General features: G+C 41.5%; 1 protein-coding gene across 9 annotated transcripts in view; it reads left to right on the forward strand.

The window, feature by feature from the left end:
• Nucleotides 1-1150: 1150 nt before the first annotated feature.
• grb14 (growth factor receptor-bound protein 14) overlaps nucleotides 1151-21630 on the forward strand; it is a 279490-nt gene continuing 259010 nt past the window's right edge. For 7 of the 9 annotated variants that reach the window (XR_010975330.1, XR_010975331.1, XM_068035226.1 and 4 more), the window contains exons 1-3: nucleotides 1151-1298; nucleotides 1558-1755; nucleotides 2763-2887. Coding sequence is in view for 7 of the 9 variants with exons in the window: in XM_068035226.1 (XP_067891327.1) it covers nucleotides 1719-1755; nucleotides 2763-2887 (162 nt within the window). In the remaining 2 variants the exon portion in view is untranslated. Of the gene's footprint in view, nucleotides 1299-1557; nucleotides 1756-2762; nucleotides 2888-21630 lie in introns of those variants that run through there. The other 2 variants (XM_068035227.1, XM_068035228.1) reach the window with 2 other exon arrangements.

Here is a 21630-nt window from a genome sequence, read left to right on the forward strand (position 1 = left end):
ACCCCCTCGCCATCATTCCACTCTGGCCATTGTCCCTAAACTTTCTTTAAAGCACATTTAGATAATTACTTGAAAAAGGAAAATTGGCAAATGTAGGAAGCCAACAGTAGAGTGAGTTTAGGTTAGGTGGCTCTTGGACAAAATTACCTGAGCTGTCTTGGAGATGTACAGTCAGTTTGTGTTGTAGTATTTCCATGATTCTTTATGCATTATTTAGCCTGGATGCAACTGTTAATGTTAGAGTGTCTAAACTTCTGTTGGAAAATAGAGCAAGCTTATTTCTGTCAATGTAAGCATTTTGTTAGACCTTTCTTGATATAGTTTGCTATCTATCCCATAATTTTAGATATTCCTGATATAATAAAATTGAGGGGCCTAGAGAGAGTAGATAGGGAAGACCTATTTGCATTAGCAGAGAGCCCAGTAACCAGAGGGCATAGCTTTTAAAGTAATTGGTGGAAGAATTAGAGGGGAGTTGAGTAATGTTTTTTCACCCAGAGGATGGTGGGGGTCTGGAACTCACTACCACCCTTTCAGGCAGAGACCTCATCACATTTAAAAAAACAACACTTGGATATGCACTCGAGGTGCTGGAAAGTGGAATTAGAGCGAAGAACTCTTTTCAGCTGCCACAGACATGATGGGCCGAATGGTCTCCTCTGTGCCATAAACATTCTATATTCTATAATGTGAATGACAAAATGCTCAGTCATTTGCGTACTTTTGCTTTTGTCTTTTTTGCAAACTGTATCAGAAAATTCAAATACCATTACTTATTTTAACTTTCAAATTTTCTGTTTCTTTTTAAAAGTATTTTGAACACCACATACATGCTATGAACAAGTTATATTCCCTAAAGCCACTTTCTAAATGTTTTATATTGGTTCATGTTAACTTTCACCAATAGGTTTCACTGTATGGGGGTGGAGTTGGTCTTATCAGTTTCTGGCATATCACAGCTGTACGTTGATCATATAATCCAACCTAAACTGCGCAAAAGACATTTATATAAAAAAAAGTCAATAGGCAAATTAAATTTAACAACTTGCGATCAATATTTCTAATCCCAGCGTAGTACAATTTTAAAAGTTTATTTTAAATTTTAGGAGGTTAAAGTTCAATTAAGAACTTTGAGCAAAGTCCGCAACAAGAAGCAGTTGAGTTACAGTTACAGTCTGGAAGACTGGCTGATCTCATTACGGAGCTAAGTTGTGTAGCCTCATCAAGAAACCTTTTGTATTTCTGTTTCGTGTATGATGATTCCAGGTACTGTTTAGAAAAGTATGCCTGAATTATATGTAAGTAACACAACAGAGTAAGATTTGATGTAATATAAATGCTTTATCAAGTTTGTGTACAAATGAAGACTTCTGTTTTAGGATTTCTTTGCCATGGTAGATTGTTCCAATGTAATACAGTACTAGCAGATGAACTCGTGGAGTTGGACTGCATGCATAGTTACATGCAGTCTAATGTATCAACAAAAAACTAGTTGCAGAGACAGTTAGCAATTTCATTTACTGTTGGTGAGTGAATGGGATTTTTCTTTATGGCTAGATGATGCTGTGTGACATTGTGCAACAATATGAATACTTCACTGGCTGATTTGCAAACTGTTGAAAGATTGGGAGAAAATTCAGCTCAAAATGACAAGAAAACCACAAGCAATTTGTCCAATCCAGGTCTGATTTCTCAACAAGCAACATCAGCGTTACCAAATGTTCAACCCCAGACAGTTCGGCGCCACAGAAATAGGTATCTTCAGTTTGGTGTATTTCTTTGAATATTTTAAATCAATCTTCAATAATTTAATTAATCTCTATTACATATTGTAAAACCATTATGGCTTCACCTTTTGTTTTTTCTCCACTTCCAATATATCCCACAAAGAGGAAACTGCATGCAGTTGGCCATTTATTTTGACATAAGACTTGCACTGTCTAGGCTGCTTTAAACAAAAATCTCTACGGGACTTTGAACTTGTAAACACAATTGACAAACAAGCTGCATTTGTTGAAAATTCAATGAAGCATAAAGTTGTGAACATTTAAATATTGTGCACTCGGGTTAAATACTTGTATGAATTTATTTTTCCCTCATTTCAAAAAAACATTGATTTTGTTCATAATTTCATTTTACACTAGGTATTATCTCTTGCTGCAATAAATGAGCTAAATCAAGTATACAGCTTACAATATGTACCATTTAACTCTTGAAAATTGCTTTACTGAAATATTTTAATGGACCAGTTTGTAGAAATTTTCATGCTGGTGTACTTTTCTGCCTTCAAAAACTACCTTCTGTGGTTTTGAGTTGCCTTCACACTTTTTCATTTTACATTTCCCTCTGCCACATTGAATTGTATCAAAAGAAGTAACTTTGTTTTTGCTTTAAAGCAGATTTGCTGTCCAGTTACAGAAAAAGGAAACCATTTGACTACATTGCCCATGATGCATCATAAAAAGATAAATTCTTGTTCTCTAATCCTCCACCCACCACCCACACTTTGCACAAGCAGTAGAACAGAAAATAGTATCTACAGCATAAACCTAAATTCTCTACATTGACTTTATGCATGATTTCAGAATGACTCTCAAAATTACAGTGTGTATTTGGTGGAAAAACACATCTATCTGTCAGAGTAGTTAATACAATTTAAACAAACTGGCGCAAGTCAACAATTTTTTAAGTAGTTTGAACATTTTAGGATTATTACTATATTAATGAATTGCATGGTACTAAAACAAAAAGTCCATTTTCAGAAAAATTAAAGATGTTGTGCAACATGTTGATGTGCCTGAATTCTAACCTGGGAACAGCAAAGAGTAGCTGCCATATATCCTGCTTTGTGAAACATGGACATGACATCCCCTGTCCAGCCAGTCTGGTGAGTGTTGGATTGTTTAATCAAACCCCTATTCAATTATTTTGCATGTAGGAGTGCCACTATTTGACAATTGTGTAACATACATTACAGTAATATACATGGATTTTTTCAGCTTTAAGCAACTGGTCAGTATAAGTTTCTAATTGTCAGCTTTTTGATCAGAATTCTTTTAAAACCCTTCGGTTTATGTGTAGTCTGGTATTTCAGCAAAATTCTTGCCATTCTATCTCTATAGATGATCCTTTACTTTGATGATCATCACAAGAATTGCAACCATTTTGATTACAGAGGAAGACTTGTGTTATCCCAGCATAAACAATCTGGTGTGATAGATTAGCTTAACTTAAAGTGCACCAAAACCCATGTGGAAAACTGATCTTGGCTTCCACTGCTGAAGTGTTCCGTCTATCTTCCACAAAATCAATCCAGATAATAGGAGCAGAGTGGCCAGAAACCACAAGTGCTATCCCGTCATCTTGCCTACCACAGCAAGATTACATGTGCTTATGCACACTTTGCAGTATAGATTTAACCATATACTTAGGAAAATGAGTACACTGCAAAATGTTTTGCAATATTTTAAGGCCTGTTTCTTGATGAGTTGTTTCCGCTTGATATGAGACACTTTTGAGATTCCCAACTTTCCTCACTGCTGCAGAATATGTTGGTTCAGACTTTGGTCTTTAGTTGATTCTATTATCTTGAGTGAATTGTTGGAACCGTCCAGTGGTCTGAAGGTGGCCAAGTGCATTGGAGATCCTGTAATATTGGCTGAGACCTCCAAATATAACAGTTGTAAATTCTTAACTTCACTGTCACAACATAAGCACCTGACCTACATTAAAATTAAATACAGTTCATAAATGAACTTGGATGTTGAACTGAATTATATGGTAATATTTATGCACTTACATGTTTTGTTATTGACCTCATGAATACTGTAAATACTTAATCTAATATTCTCATTGATCATAAAGTTTTTTGGAATGGAAAGATTTGTCAATTGCTGCTTTGCCTTGTCATATTTCTAGGCCTTTTGGGTTTTTCCTGCACATTTCATATACGTGAGCCTGAACTTCACAGCACAATCTGACATGCAGTGATGGGGTGCAACCCTCCCATCATCTAGCATTGTGGTCTAAAAAGAACTCATCTGGATAAGAATTCTACTGAGCTTGTGACACAGATACCTCGAGATGAAAATTCTAATTTTTAAAATATATGTATATGTGTGTATGTGTATATATGTATATTTATTTGTTTATGGAATGTTGGTGTCGCTGGCAAGGCCAACATTTATTGCCCTTGAGAAGGTGGTGGTGATGGTGGTCCACTGCCTTCAATTGCTGCAGGCCATGTGCTGCAAGTACAATCACAATGCTGTTAGGGATGGAGTTCCAGGATTTTGATTCAATGATGATGAAAGAAAAGTGGTATTTCCAATATAATAAAAGCAATAAAAATGATGATATTTCCAAGTCAGGATGGTGTGTGACTTGGAGATTGTGTTTCCATGTGTCTGCTGCTCTTGTCCTTCTCGGGGAGAGGGGTTATGGATTTGGAAGGTGCTGTGGAAGGAGCCTTGGTGAGTTGCTACAGTGTCTCTTGAAGAAGATGCACATGGTGTACCAGCAGTGGATGGGGTGCCAATCAGCAGGCTGCTTTGTCCTGGATGGTTTTGAGCTGTTTGCATTTTGTTGGAGTTGCTCTCACCCAAGCATCACCCTTCTAACTTGTGGGTGTTGGAAAGGCTTTGTGAAATCAGGAAGTGAGCTACTCACTGCAAAAAACTCAACCTCTGACCTGCTTTTGTTGCCACCGTATTTGGTCAATGGTGAAGCCCCCAGGATATTTGGTGGGGAATTCAGCACTGCAATACTGTCAAGAGGAGATTGTTGTTGGGAATGGTCATTACCTGGCACGTGCCATTTATTAGCCCAGGAATAAATGTTGTCCAGGTCTTGCACACGGGCACAGACTGCTTCATTATCTGAGGAGTTGCGCATGGAACTGAACACTCTGTAATCATCAGTGAACATCCCCATTTCTGAATTTATGATGGAGGGAAAAGTCATTGATGAAGCAGCTGAAGATGGTTGGGCCTACAACAGTAGCCTGAGGAACTCCTGCAATAATGTCGTGGGCTGAGATAATTGGCCTCCAACACCTACAACCATCTTTTTTTTTGTGCTAGGTATAACTCCAACCAGTGGAGAGCTTTCCTGCTGATTCCCATTGATTTCAATTTTACTAGGGTTCCTTGATGTCACACTCAGTGAAAATTTGCCTTGATGTCAAGGGCAGTCACTCGCATTTCACCTCTGGAATTCAGCTCTCTTGTCCATGTTTGGACCAAGGCTGTAATGAGTTCTGGAGCAGAGTGCCCCTTGGGGAGCCTGAACTGCAGGTTATTGGTGAGTAGGTGCCGCTTGATAGTACTGTCGACGACAGCTTCCATCTCTTTGCTGTTGATGGAGCAGTAATTGGCCAGATTGGATGTGTATAGAACATACCTGGGCAATTTTCCAATTTGGTAGATTGTAGCTGCACTGGAACAGCTTCGCTTGTTCTGGAGGCTAATTCTGGAGCACAAGAGTTCAACACGACAGTTGGGATGGTATCGTGGCCCATAACCTTTGTATTCAGTGTGCTCAGACGTGCCTTGATATTATGTAATCGGGTGAAGAATGGCATCTGTGATGGTGGGGACCTCCTGGAGCAGACTGAGGTTGATCATCCACTCAGCAGTTCTGGCTGAAGATGATTGCAAATACGTCAGCCTTGTCTTTCACACTCACTTGCTGGACTCTGCCAATTTTGAGCGTGCAGATGTTCATTGAGTGTCCTCCTCCTATCAGCTATTTAATTGTTCACTATGGCTATGACAGGACTGCAGAGCTTTGATCTGATCTGTTGGTTGTGGGATTGCTTAGCTCGGTCTATAGCATCTTGTTTCCATTGTTTTAGCATGCATATGTAGTAACTTCAGGTTGGCACCTGGTATGCCTAGATCCTGGCATGCTCCCCTACACTCTGAACTAGGGTTGGTTCCCTGACAATGGTAATAGAGTGAAGGATATGCCAAGCCATGTTGGATTGTAGTGGAATACAATGCTGCTGCTACTGATGACCCACAGCGCCTCACGGATGCCCAGTTTTGAGCTGCGAGATCTTTTCTGAATCTATCTCATTTAGATTAGATTAGATTAGAGATACAGCACTGAAACAGGCCCTTCGGCCCACTGGTTAGCATGATGGTAGGTGTCCTTCTCTGAAGATGGGGCTTCATCTGCCCAAGGACTGTGTGGTGGTCACTCCTACCAATACTGTCATGGACAGATGCATTGCAAAGGCAGGTTGGTGATGAGATCAAGTAGGTTTCTTTTCTCTTGTGTTGGTTCTCAATACCTGCTGCAAGCCCAGTCTGACCAATATGTCCATCAAGTCTTTGCCAGCTCGGCCAGTAGTGGTGCCACTGAACCACTCTTGGTGATGGATGTTGAAGACCCCACCCAGAGTACATTCTGTGTTGTTGCTACCCTCAGTGCCTCTTCAAGCGGTGTTCAATATAGAGGAGCATTAATTTGTCAACTGAGGCAGAGCAGTAGGTGGCAATTGGGAGGTTTTCTTGCCCATGTTTGACCTGATGCCATGTGACTTCATGGGGTCCAAAGTCAAAGTTGAGGCCTCCTTGGGCCACTGCCTCTCGACTATACATGGTGCCACCATCTCTTGTGAGACAGGACATACCATGGATGGCGATGGAGTCTTGGACATTGGCTGAAAGGTATGATACTGTGAATCTGACTTGTCAGATTGTTGCTTGACTAGTCTGTGGAACAGCTCTCCCAATTTTGGCACAAATCCCCAGATGTTAATGAGGAGGACTTTGCAGGGTTGACTGATTTGTTTGTGCCTCTGTCATGTCCAGTTCTTGGGTCGATGCAGAATGGTATGTCTGCTTTTGATAGAGAGGCTTGCTAGGCCATTTCAGAAAGCAGATACGTTGTTGTGGATCTGGAGTCACATTGGCCAGATTGAGCATATTTCTTTCCGTGAGCAAACTAAAGGAGCTGTGGACTGACAAGTCCCCGGGACCTGATGGGCTTCATTCTAGGGTCTTAAAAGAGGTGGCTAATGAGATAGTAGATGCGTTGGTGGTAATTTTTCAAAACTTACTAGATTCTGGAAAGGTTCCATCAGACTGGAAAGTAGCAAATGTAACCCCTTTATTCAAGAAGTGGGTGGGGGGGGGAAGGTAGAAAACAGGTAACTATGTTGCTACCCTCAGTGCCTCTTCAAGTGGTGCTTGAAGTCTGTCATGGGGAAGGTGTTAAAATCGATCATTAAGGAGGCTATAGCTAGGCATTTAGAAAAACTCAAAGGTAATCAAGAATAGTCAGCATGTTTTGTGAAAGGGGAATCATGTTTAACCAATTCATTGGAGTTCTTTGAAGGAAAACATGCACTGTGGATAAAGGGGAGCCGGTTGACGTACTGCACTTGGATTTCCAGAAGGCATTTGACAAGGTGCCGCATAAAAGGTTACTGTGTAAAGTAGGAACTCGTGGAGTAGGGAGTAACACGTTAGCATGGATAGAAGATTTGCTGGCAGAAAACAGAGAGTATGCATAAATGGGTCCTCTTCTGATTGGCAGGATGTGACGAGTGGAGTCCTGCAGGGGTCTGTGCTGAGGCCTCACCATTTTACAATTTATATCAATGACTTCGATGAGGGGAGCGATGGCATGGTCGCTAAATTTGCAGATGACGGAAAGATAGGTAGGAAAGTATGTTGTGAAGAGGACATAAAGAGGTTGCAGACCAATATAGATAGGTTGAGTGAGTGGACAGAAATCTGGCAGAGTATAATGTGGGAAAATGTGAAGTTGTTCACTTTGGCAGGAGGAATAAAAAAGCAGAGTATTACTTAAATGGAGAACAACTGCAGAATTCCGAGGTGCAGCGGGATCGAGGCATTCTAGTGCATGAATCACAAAAGATTAGTATGCAGGTACCACAAGTAATAAAGAAGGCTAATGGAATGCTATCCTTTATTATGAGAGGAATTGAAAATAAAAGTAAGGAAGTTATGCTTCAATTATAAAGGGCATTGGTGAGACCACATCTCAAATACTGTGTGCAGTTTTGGTCTCCTTATGTAAGGAAAGATTTAAATGTGTTGGAGGCAGTTCAGAGGAGGTTTACTAGATTGATAGCTGGAATGAGTGGGTTGTCTTATGAGGAAAGGTTGGACAGACTGGGCTTATTTTCACCGGAGTTCAAAAGAGTAAGGGGAGATTTCATTGAAGTATATAAGATCCTGAACAGTTTTGACAAGGTGAATGTGGAAAGGATGTTTTGTCGGTGAGTTCAGAACTAGGGGGCACTGTTTTAAAATTAGGAGTCACCCTTTTAGGACAGAGATGACGAGAAATTTTTTCTCTGAGGGTTGTATAACTTTGGAATTCTCTGCCTCAGAAGGTGGTGGAAGCAGGATCATTGAATATTTTTAAGGCGGAGGTAGATAGATTCTTGTTAGGCAAGGGAATCAAAGGTTATTGGGGGTAGATGGGAGTGTGGAATTTGAGACACAATCAGATCAGCCATGATATTGAATGGCAGAGCAGGCATGAGGGATCGAATGGCCTCCTTCTGCTCCTAATTTGTATGTTTGCAGAGATATTTGGGAACTAGGTGTGTTTTTACAACCATCTGGTAGTTTCATGATCACTGTTACTGATATATCTTTTTATTCCAGATTTATTTACTTAACTACATTTTAAATTCCCCAGCTGCTATGGTGGAGTTTGAAATCATGTCTCCAGCTCAGTAGTCCAGCCCTCTGTAATACTGGTCCAGTAACATAACCACTGTACCCTGTGTGTGTATATATGTATATGTTTGGTATCTCCTTGGGAGCAAGACCAGTAGCAACTTAGTTCGTAAATCTTGTGTAGTGTCAGAAATGAGAGAACTAGCTCATGCTTCATTAAATTTAATAAATCTATTAAATCGATTGTCCAGATTTTCCTTTCTCAATACTGGCAAATGTTGAAACCTGGACGTTGTGGTGGTGCCAATGGACAATAAAGGAGCAATTGCTGATGGTCTTGCCATTCTAATGCTTAAAGCAATCGGGACCAGTAGTGATTTTGTCCACAACTTGCGCTGATTTTTACATACAAGGAGTTAAGGCTGATAAACGCAGGCATTAGTCAGCTAAGAAAGACTCAATTAGTGAAAAGTAAAATTGAAGCAGATAAATTTGGATGGCCTTGTTTATTCGAGGGGTGATAATCTGTCAGGCGTAGTAGTAGAGATGAAGATATCAGCAATATTCAAATCATAGTTGTATGGTATAATGGGAGATTAGAGTAGTAGAGAGGCTGCCTTTAATGGGCCAAAAAGCCTGTTACCATCCATGATATTCCTTGTGTTTTTTTTCCTCCATTAATTACACACTCTCTCTCAACAGAAGATACTAATTTCTTTCAGTAGTTAGGTAAAAGTTATCAAAACTGCATTCATTAGGATAGAAATAGTGAGATAAACTAAATTTTAAAGATAATAGAATTCTAATCAAATCGATTTTATTCATATTTCAAAAAAATACCATTATTACTGTAAGCTATTATGTGACTGTTTAAAGAGAAAAAATTGTTTGGATCTGTTAACAATTGTTGCAGATACCTAGCCATACTCTGCAGCTCACAGTTCTTCACAATTCATTGCCATGAATGAAAGAGGGTCACAAATGCTCCCTAGGGTTCTCGCTACCAACCCCCCCACCCCCCACTCCCCCCTTTCAACAGCTCGTGTAGGGATTTAGCATATTTGTTGAAGTGTTGCTCTCCTCTTACCTGTGCTTCAGTGAGTTGTTGTCTCACTTTCTCCTGGTCACTTGAAGGGTGTATTTTGCTTGGCAAAGTTGTCTTATATTTTCTTCCATTTAACAGCTCTGCAGGTGATTTCATGTCAGCTTTGAGAGGTGTGGATTGGAGTGACAATAAGGCCAGGTTGAGGTCTTCGTTTCTTGGCATTTCACAAGTGTTCTTTTGACTGTCAGGACGTGTCTTTCTGTAAATCCGCGTCCCCGTGGGTAGTGTGGCGATAAGGGGATGGTGTTGAACCCATACTGGTCAGCGAATTGGGTGACATTGTCACATATTAACCTTATCAGGAATCCCTTGCTCAGCAACAGAACTCGTATTGCTACGATTATTGTTGTGGCTCTCAAGTCTTTCATCTTCTGGATAAATGGGAATTTTGAGTAGTAGTCTGCGACTGAGATACCATTCTTGAATATGTGTGAATAAATCGACTCCTACAGTATGCCATGGTCTGAATTGTACTTCAGTAGCTATCATCTCCTCTTTCTGTTGTGATTTTCTGTCCTTCTGGCATACATTGCATGTAGACACCATATTTTCAGCCGATTTGGTTCTGAGCTTACACTTTTCCATTCGTGTATGGCCTTCGTGTATCTTTTGGAGAAGTTCTTCCTGCATTGTTTTGGGTATGATTATTCTGAATTCGGCCAGCAGAACACCATCTTCTAGTGAGATGTCATCTCTGATGGACCAGTATTGCCGTATGGCTTGCTGTGTGTGCTGTATCCTTTCAGGCCATCCCTGGATCACTTGCTGAGATAGCATCTGAAACTGCTCGTCTTTGCTCATCTCATCTCTAATTTGACTCCGTTTCAGTGGTGTTATGTTCATTAGGTGATGAATCTTTTTGCCTAGATCTTCTATCTCCTGTTTCTCCTGTGGTGACAACCGAGATAGGTTGTCTGCCAGCACCATTTCTCTTCCTGGATTATATTTCAGAGTGAAATCGTAACTCTGAAGCCTTAAGAATAACCTCTGCAGTCTTGCTGGTGCTTTACATAGATTTTTCTTGTAGATCTGCTCCAGTGGATGATGATCACTCTCCACTATGATCTTTCTCCCATAGAGATATGTGTGGAACTTCTCACATCCGTACACGACTGCCAGAAGCGCTCTCTCTATTTTGGCATATCTTGTCTCAGCTGATATCAGAGCTTTGGACGCAAATGCTATTGGCTTTCCCTCTTGTACCAGGGCTGCTGCCAGTCCTTTTGTGGAAGCATCTACTTGCAGAGTGGCAGGTTTCTTTCTGTCATAGTACAACAGACTTGTCTCCTTGCATGCTACCTTTTTGAGTTTGGTGAAACTCCTCTCATGTGACTCATGTACTCTACATCTTCTTTCATCAGCTCCCGCAGGTTTGCCGTGTGTTCCGACATGTGCGGAATAAAGGAGCTCATGTATCAAACCAAGGAAACTTCTCAACTCTCTCTTATCTCTTGGGGCTTCCATCCCCGAGATGGCTGAGATTCTTCCAGGCTTAACTCCATTAGGTATGTACACCATTCTGAAGAATTGACATTCTGTCACTTTCACAATGCATTTGCCTGCGTTTAGCTTAATCCCAGCTTTCCTGGTCCTCTCCATGGCTTCATGTAGATGGTTGTCATGATCTTTTCCATCTACACCATATCTCTGGATATCATCAGCTATGCTGACTGCTCCTGGGCATCCCCTGTATGTCTCGTCTATTTTCTGTTGGAACGCATCCTGGCTCACTTTGAGGCCAAAGGGTAGATGCAAAAATTTGTACTGTCCAAAGGGTGTGTGAATGTTGTCAACAGTGAAGATTCTGCATTTAGCTTCACATTCCAGTAGCCATTTCTGGAATCATGCTTGCTGAAAACCTTTGCCCCTGCCAGTGCTGGTGTGATTTCTTCCAATGTTGGAATAGGGTATTGATCCCTCTTTATTGCTTCGTTAAGATCTTTGGGATCTCGGCAAATTCTTAGCTGTCTATTTGGCTTCTCTCTCACTACGATGGAATTTACCCAATCTGTAGGCTCTATGACTCTGGCAATCACCTTTTCTTCCATTTCTTGGAGCTCTCTTTCAAGTTTTCCTTTTAGTTCTACTGGTACTTTACATGGGGGATGAATCACTGGTTTCATCACTGGGTCAATAGTGATGTGATACTTAAAATCTTCGAAGCATCCAACTGTGTCATCAAAACACTCTGGTTACATTTGTAACAGATCTTCTTTGCTTCTTATCGGAGGGCACTTTTCAACGGGTGTACTGTCTTCAACCCTCAGTGTCGTCTCCTTCACCTCATGGTTTACTGAGATAATCTACAGCTCTTTACAACTGCTCAACCCCAGGATAGCTGGACCATCTGTTTCTGTGATGTAGAACATATAGTTAACATCTTTTCCTTTGTGTGTCCCTCTGATTTGGGTTGTTCCTAGCTGTCGAATCTCAGTTTCCCCCATATGCTGTTAGCATGACGTTGTTTGGTTTCAGAGCACTTTCCTTTGGATAACCATTTTTCTCCAAATTTTCAGGAAAGATCTGCTGGTATAGTCTGAGCGGGATGATGTTACTCTGTGCTCCAGTATCAATCTTCACCTTCAGATTTATCGTTGTGGGCTTATTTCTCAGCCTCTTCCTGATCTGAATGGTTGTGTGAATTTCTTTTCTCTGGGAACTGTCATATCCAGACATTTCATGCAATTCTATGGTTCCTATGTCTATCATGTTCTCAAACCCACCGCCATCTTCCAGGGTATGGATGTTTTGGTTTATTTCACTAATCCTTCTCCCTGTTACTCTGGCAATGATGTCTCGTCGACCACCTTCTTGCCTTGTTCTGCACATCTTTTCCCAGTGATTGGTCTTTCCGCAAGCTCTGCAGATTGATTCATATGTGGGACATTTCCTTCTATCTGTCAGTTCATGTGGTCGTCCACAGCTCCTGCACGACTTTCTCTCTGTTTGGTGTACTTTCTTTAGTTGTTGTTTCACTGCATCGACCCTGCTGCCTGTCTCTTGGCTTAACAGAAGGCTAGCTATTTGGGAGGTCAGAGTCCTCATCTGTCTGCTCGTGCCTTCATGTGCTCTGGCAATTTTTACAGCCTGTGATATTGTGAGCTTGTCCTGTCCGATTAGAGCTTTCTGTACTTCAGGATGTGCAGAACCCCAAATGAGCTGATCTCTCAGCTGTTCATCTGTGTCCTTAAATTTACATTTTCTGGCTGCATTTTTCAATCTTGCTACAAAATTGTCAATAGGCTCACCTAGTTCCTGCCTGAAGCCTTGAAATTCATATCGGTATATCCAATGATTTGATTTTGGCTGGAGATCGTGCTGAATCTTTCAAAAATTTTGTCTGGGTTTCTGCTGTCCTCTTCGCTTAGGTCCCAGCTGTTAAATAAATGTAATCCTTTAGCTCCAGCCCACAGAAGGTAATAGATAATCCTCTCCTCTTCACTAGTGCCTTTTAGGAAACTACTGAATGCCAAATTGCACTTTTGTTTAAACTTCTCAAATGCCTCTACAGCATCATCAGCTCCCCAGTTCATGATGGGCTGTCGCAGTGTATTCATTCCTGTCCCAGCTGAAATTTAAATTTTTTTTTACAAGAGTTTTTGCATGAGTCACTCAGTTTTTCTGTCTCTCTCTCTGGCACTAATTTGGGTCACTTTTCTCAATCTGATTCTTTTAAAAATGTTGTAGGTTTACTCACAGACACTCGCTGCCACCATGTTTCATCTTTGTTATTTCTGGTTCCCAGATGTTGGAAAGAATCACACTTTAATCTTGGAAAAGGCTGGAATTAGTCTTGTTTATTTCAGGACCAATGCTCTGGTTCTTGTGTTACATATAACATGACTCCCCCAGTGCAGCCATGAATGTGGCCCCCTACTGGAACACTTACATATAACAACCACTTCCTAACTAATTAGTTCCTAACACTTTACAGATAGCATAACAATATATATATATATAACACAGGGAAGAAAAGGAAAGGAAGAGGAGCTGTGGGGGGAGGATGGGTGGTGGTCAGAGGTGGGCCAGGGAGAGGTGTCATAGAACTTGGTCTGTCTGCCTGCCTCTCTCTCTGCCTCTCTCTCTGCCTCTCTCTCTCTCTCTCTTTCTCTGTCTCTGTCTCTCTCTCTCTCTCTCCCCCCTCCCCCCCGTCTCTCTCTCTCAGCATTTAAATGTTTCTAACAGTTTTAAATGTGTCATAACTGTTAAAATATTTTAAAAATCATAATAAAACTCACCTGCTGTTGAGCTGAAGTCTTCAGCTCATGATGTCACGTGGGGACTGGGTGCGTGACTTCACTGGCAATGTGCCATGCTGGAAGACTTCACTGTTTATGCCCTGCTACAGCAAGAGAAGGAAATTCTTGTAGTACAAGGATGCAAAGGGTTAATACCGAAGACAGTGAGAAACCCCTCCCACTGTTTGAGCGATGATGTAACAATCACATGAGATAGGCTTGAGAAGAAGATATAGCAGCTCAAAAGATGCCAGCTTTGGTGGCTTGTGGAGGGTGTATATCGTAACTGTAAATAATTGAGTTGTTGGTTAACCTTTACCGGAGTCTAAGACTTTTTCTACAACGCTCTGCAACACCACTAATATAAACCCAATGGCACAAAATGGTGGCAGTGATAAAACAACAGTAAAGAGCATTGAATGAAGAAACAACAGGGGAACAACAGAGAAATTTAAAGGTAAATACTGGTCCGGAACAGTAAGAAAATTACTTACCTATAGAAAAAGCTGTGCAGAGCTCCGCAGCTTGGGGGTGAGGGTGGGGGGAGTCAGAGCATTGAAATACGGCTGCACTACAGAAGTGTGGTTGCCTGAAAATAGAATGCAGTGATCAGGTTAGCTCAAAGCCCTTTGAAAAGCTTAAAATAATTTTCTTAAGGCATCATGCTTGAAGAGGAAGAAAAGGGGCAAAACCCAATCCTTCACTCAGGATGAACATGAGGGTGAAGAGTGGGAAACCCTCAAAGCGTGGGTGATATCCCCAAACACAGCAGGGACACTCCATTAAGGCAACCATGTCTGTAAAATAAAAACTGAATTTCTCGAGTAAAGGGAAAATCCAGAAAAAAAATGCCTGTTAAAACAGCAGGGAACACTCAAACACTGTGAAACTCCATTAAAGCAAGCTCGTCAAAAAAAAAGTTTCTTAAAAGGGGAACACATTTTAAAAATAAGTCGATTAAATCAAACAATATGGATCCAAAATTGGAGAGGGATCCAATCAGATTCAAAACTGTATATTATGGATAAAAAGTTTCCTAAGGCTTAGGATCACTTCGTAACTCCATACAAAATCTGAAGTGGAACAAGTGAACATCTTATATTCAATAGGTATGATTGCAGATGACGTTAATTGTCCAACAAGGGATCAATGAGGCTACCTACTTAAATACAGAGAGGTCCACTTTGGCAGGAAGAATAAAAAAGAAGCATTTTATCCAAATGGTGAGAAATTGCAGAGCTCTGAGATGCAGAGGGATCTGGGTGTCCTAGTGCATGAATTGCAAAAGGTGAGTATGCAGGTGCAGCACTTAATTAGGAAAGCTAATAGAATGTAATCGGTTATCGCGAGGGGAATTGAATACAAAAGTAGGGAGGCTTTACTTCAGCTATATAGGGCATTGATGAGACCACATCTGGAGTACTGTGTACAGTACTGGTCTCCTTATTTAAAGAAGGATGTAAATACATTGGAAGCAGTACAGAGAAGGTTTACCAGACTAATACCTGGAATGGGCAGGCTGTCTTACGAGGAAACATTGGACAGGCTAGGCTTGTATCTGCTGGAATTTAGAAGAGTCAGAGGCGACTTGATTAAAACATACAAGATCCTGAGGGGTCTTGACAGGGTGGATGTGGAAAGGATGTTTCCCCTTGTAGGAGAATCTAGAACTAGGGGTCACTGTTTAAAAATAAGGGGTCGCCCATTTAAGACAGAAATGAGGAGAAATTTTTTCTCTCAGAGGGTCGTGAGTCTTTGGAATTCTCTTCCTCAAAAGGCGGTGCCTTTGAATATTTTTAAGGCAGAGGTCAATGGATTCTTGATAAGCAAGGGGGTGGATGGTTATCACAGGTAGGTGGAAATGTGGAGTAATCAGTTCAGCCATGAACTTATTGAATGGCGGAGCAGGCTTGAAGGGCTGAGTAGCCTACTCCTGCTCCTAATTTGTATGTTCGTAGGTACGCTAAGACTTTGATAAATATTTTAATCTCCGCACCAATAAAATATTGCAAAGAACCAAATTTAATAGGCAGGTGCAGATTAAAAGCGAATCTGTAGACTCCTATATTAATGACCTGCATAGATTGACAGAAGGTTGCGAATACAGGGATTTAAAGGCAGAACTAATCAGACAGGATAGTCGTCAGCATAGTGGATGAATCCTTGTCGGACCTGTTGCAATCCAAGGCAGTCCTTACACTGAAAGAGGCCATTCAAATTGTAAGACAGGCTAAAGTTCACAAACAGAATAGGACATCCTATAAGCTGAAGACAAAATGTGGACGAGAAGGAGTCCAATATCCATTCAACTAGTTAAGCCAAAGCCAGAGAAACACTTTGAGGAACAGAAAAAAACATACATGTGAGGAGATGCATGAAATAGGAAAACCTTGCTAATGTTGTAGAGCCAAGAAGACTCACAGACAAGAGCAGTGCCCAGCAAGTGAAGATGAGTGGTTTGTGTGTGGAAAAATTGGACTATGGGAAGATGTGCCACAGCAAATTTCTTCGCTTAAATGTACAAAGCGGAAGACCTTCATGTAAACAGCAGTGAATCCAGTACAGCAGTACCCACAAGGGAAAGAACCAGGAGAGTTCTTGGAAGAAATCAGTAATGCAGACCAAGATTTCTAGACAGCAGACATCTACGTGAATGGACACCTCAAGAATCTTAAGCTTGACAGCATTAAGTATTGTCTGACCAAGAGCATTGGGTGAAGAGACATTACCTGCTGTCACGGTCTTGTTTTTTGTCTCCTCGGGAATATTGTGTGTGCCTTTAAGACTGTAAAAAGATCACTGCACCTTTAAGACAGAAAGTTCTGTAGACTCCGTCTGCCAGAGTGTGTTCTGGTTGCCAAGCGGCAGCAGCAAGAGAGAGGTCAGGTGAATCAATGTTGCAATTTGACTTTTGAAAACTAGCTGGTACAGACTGGTTTGAGCAGAGAGAGGTCTGATATGATTTGAACTGAAAGAGCTGTATTATTTCTCTCTCTCAATTCTACAAAGCAAAGCTGTGTTTTCTCTCTCAAAATTCTACCAAACAACAACCCAAATTAATTGCTCAAGAAAATACGAAAAGCTTTTCTTAACAAAGAATCGGTATTGCTGTGTTCATCACAGTTTATGCTACAACAGCTGAACTGCTAAATTCCTATCTTTGAAGGGCCTTTTTTCCCCCATCGGACCACTGTGAAGACTTCAGGCGACCTTGGACTGTTTCTACATTGGAAGACTCCATTCGTCAGGAATGTAACTTGCAAAGACTTTATTTTTATTTTTTCGGTCCGCTTATTAAAAACTGAATTAATGTTAATTTTCGTATATGTATGCGATTTTTAAGTAAATTATAATGTCTTTAGACTATATAATAGTGTTTAAGAATTTTAGTTTTTTTAATAAATAGTTAATTTGTTGATATCTAAAGATACCTGATTTGGTCCGCTTCATTTGGGGGTTACGAGAGTGTTCAATTTGGCTGCATTTTCTGATTTGGAAAGCTTAAAGAAATATGCTGTGACCTGTGCAGCGATGGGACTGAATTGACAGTGCGCTACTTCCACCGCGATCAGAATCATATATTAAAATTGGGGGTGTTTGTCCTGCGCGGTTGTAACACTGTAATGAGAAGCTTTATTATGTTGTCTGATGCAACGTAATTGAGATGTGTGGAGTTCAGTTTGTTGAAGATCTCAAACAGGTTTATTAACAGCTATTATATACAGCACAGAGCTAACTATTTACAGAAGCTGCCTGTTGGTGTTACAGTTAGAGTGATTCTGGCTTGTAGTCACATGACTGCATTCTGGTACTCAGCTCATTTGCATACTAAGATCTTAAAGGGACCTCGCTGTTACAGGCAATCATACAACATCCCCTTCTGTCCAAATATAAGCCTTGTTTGCTAAAAACAAAAATACATAAAATTACATAACATCAAAATTATTTACGCAGGTATATAGAAATTATGAACTTTACAAATATAGGGGCTCAAAAGTCCATAGGTCATATTGGTGGTCTGACAACTCTTGCCCGGGGAGTTTGCATCTCATGTGTTGCTGTGCTTTCTGAATATTCTCCCTCTCTGCATTCAGTTTCTGTTGCTCTGCCTTCAGTCTATTAACATACTCTATTGCTTTTCTCAAGATGACCATCTTTGAGGCTTTGTCATTCTTAGAACGTTCCGGCACCTCATCTCGAAGCGCCAATAGACAATGCTTCAACTCATTCCTCCTCTGCCTCTTCAGGACATTGCATGTCTTTTGCCTCTCCTCGTTTGAAGGCTTGAGACTCAAGGTCAAGGACTTGTTGGGCAAAGAGTACTTGGCCTCCTGGAGATACCTGTCAGTTCTGACTCGTTGTGGTGCTGGCGGTTCTCTAAATAGCAGAAGTGAAGATGCTGCTTAGTTGTGCTGTTGCTAGGTTTTCAGGCAGCACCGTTTGATGCTGGTGTTACGACCAGGTGAGAAAGGGGTCCTGGGATGCCTCTCAGCCTTCACCTGGTCTTGCGGTAAGAGGGTTTAATTTTAAACACACTGTGTCATTAGCTCCCCCTTGGTGAATCCTTGTTCACCGCTTTCCAATTATAAGGCAAAGAAACTAGTACAAACAGGTTTTCTTAGGTTTAAAGAAGAAACTTGAACTATAATTTGGTTAATGCCTACAGATACATGACACGTCCACGCTAGCAGGCATATGCGATACACAGATGCAGATAGAGACAGAATAGAGCAGAAGAAATAAAGTGGAAAAGTTTGAGGCAATCTCTGAAGAGGGTTTTTGTTATGGATCTTCAAGCTCACTGTAGAGTCCTTGATTGCAGGTAGATCTTGCTTTTTGTTGGGGCCCAGTATTCTTTTTAAACCTTGTTCGCTGTAGGAGACTTTTTTCTCTCTTGGTGTTCATGTGTCTTCAGTGGATTTGGAGTTCTGTGAGAAAGAGATGGGAGCAGACAGGAGAGGCTGTGGTGAGCCAGCAAGGAGAGGTCTTTTCAGTCCAGGAGTAAACAGACACTCTGAGTTCAAACTCTTTGTACCATTCAGAAAGTCCCAGGTTGCCAAGCAGGTTAGTCATGTGAATAACTGGTCTGACCATGTCTTGGCTCTGGGGTTTGTATCATCTTAGCAGGGCCTGGAAAACGCTTCCCTGCCTTCACTGTCTGGTGCTCAAAGTCCATTGTGGGTTAAATGGATAAGGGATGTAACTTCTCTTGTCGCTATTGGTATGTAAATGTCTTGCAGTCAAGTGTCTGGCAGCCCTTGTAACAGGCCTTCTCTTCTACCCAGCAACAATTTGAAATTTAATGTCCATATGGCGAAATTAATATGCCTCATTCTTGGCAGGTGGGGGTCCAGCATCACACCTCCACACCCACCGAATGAAATGTGATTTGAGAAAAGGCACATTCCATTAAAAGGGTAGAGAGAAAATATAAGATACAGGAAAAAAAAACATGCATTTCTCTCATTCATTCCCATTCATCCATAAATCCTAAAACTTTTCTTAGTGCCAGTGCTGCTTTAATTGACCCTTGTTGGCATTGCAGTAAACATGTGGTTCTTTGGAGAAGTTTTTCTTCAGTTTGCCGATTTCCATGGCTGCCTAGGGTCTTTGAGATGGTTAGGTGTAATTAGCCCTGAATTGGAATGTTTTTTTCAGGAGAGTTAGTAGTGGGCAGGTCGATGCTGAACTCTCCTTCAGTGCTTTACTGAGTTATGCAAAGGCTTTTGACTTTAGGGGGATGGATGGTTCCCTTTTTCCTGATTGTGGGAGGAGGATTCTTTGCTAAGCTCCCCTTTGTCCTCTGGGACACTCCTGCCTGCAGGTATTTATGCAGGCTCTACTGCACTCCCTTTTTCACTTCAACTAACTGAGGCATCACTCTCATGGTTTCTGTGCTCCCTAGAGGTCTTTGTTTCTGCAGGTTTCTGTAAATTCAGTTAGCAACTCTGGTAGGGTGCTTCTAGGCATTTACATAGGAGGATGTGGGGTCTAACTTTTCACACTTTTCGGGTTTGGCTGACCGAACAGTAGGGGTTTTCATCCAGGATTCCTCCCGGACTTCCTTCAACTTGCCTTCTTGGTCGCTTTTTCCTCTTCCCTTTCTAAACTTGGCCAGTCTTGTGGTTGCCTGTCCCTTTCGTTCTCGGTGGGGGCCCCCCTTACAGTTCACCAGCCCTTTGCTGGAGGGTCCTCCTAACACAGGTACAGGACTTAGTGAAACAAAAACAAGAAATGCTGGATTCACTCAGCAGGTCTGGCAGCATCTGTGGAAAGAGAAGCAGAGTTAACGTTTCGGGTCAGTGACCCTTCTTCGGAACTGACAAATATTAGAAAAGTCACAGATTATAAACAAGTGAGGTGGGGGTTGGGCAAGAGATAACAAAGGAGAAGGTGCAGATTGGACCAGGCCACATAGCTGACCAAAAGGTCACGGAGCAAAGGCAAACAATATGTTAATGGTGTGTTGAAAGACAAAGCATTAGTACAGATTAGGTGTGAATATACTGAATATTGAACATCAGCAAGTGCAAACCTGAAGAAAAACAACCTGAAAAAAACAGTGGGTAAGCAAACTGAACAAACTAAGATGAAATGAAATAAATGCAAAAAAAGATTGTAAAAAATGTAAAAAGGACTTAGTGATGCAGGTTTCACTATAGACTGGGGTTTTCCCTCAACCTGGCACATGTGGCAACTCCTGCAGTACTCCACCCCATGTTTGTGCAGTTTTGGCCAGTCAAACTGCTATCTTATGTAGGCTTGGGTCTTTCTTATACCGGCATGTACAGCCACTGTAGTTTTGTGGGCCCTTCTTAATATTTCTCTCCGGTACCTCTGCTGACCACATTCAAAGCCCATGTGTTGAATGTCCACTCTCCCAGATAGCCGTGCAGTCCCAAAGGCACCCCCTCACAACTGCTCAGTCCCCTTTACCCAGCTGATGCTCCTATGGGGCCAGGTTGATGCCCAGGGGCAGCCATGATTGCCCTACTTTTTAGCTGCCTCCCCTCAGCTGTTCTGAAACTGACAGCTTTGAAAACCCATGCACCCCTTTTAAATATCCAACCCTCCCCTTCCACAAGCTCTTAACAAGCTTTTTAAACAAGTCTAATAGGCCTGATTTTGAACAGGGAGCAGGATTCCTGTACTGCCCTCCCTCTGTGCTTCTCATTATTGTCAGTGCCTTGAAATCGACATGCAGCGCAACGCCAGTATTTTCAGGGCCCCACCTGTCTCCGTTCCTTTCTTTGGTGGATGGGGTGGGGGCGGCCCATTTAGCCCCATGTCTACTCTAGGTTGGGTAATTTGTATGCTGTCACATTTGTAGGTCCTTAGAGATTTTACTTTGGGTTCTGCATCTCTGACCACTTCTATAATTGAATCTTTGCTCCAAGGTCCTATGGGGGCTAAATTGAATAGTCCCCTGAAACAGGCAGGGGGATCATGTTGTGCGATTAACCTGTGCCTAACCAGTGTATTGGAGACAGCATGCTAACTTCGTCCTACCTGCTCGTTTGAATGACGGCTGCATGAGTTTGTTCGAACCAGGCTGTTTGTTGGCTGTATGCATCAGCAGGGAGCCCAAGATCCTAACGAGCTTGTACCTCTTAAATGGGAGTTG

This window comes from Heterodontus francisci, chromosome 7 (genome assembly GCF_036365525.1).
Source record: "Heterodontus francisci isolate sHetFra1 chromosome 7, sHetFra1.hap1, whole genome shotgun sequence".
Taxonomy (NCBI): Eukaryota; Metazoa; Chordata; class Chondrichthyes; order Heterodontiformes; family Heterodontidae; genus Heterodontus; species Heterodontus francisci.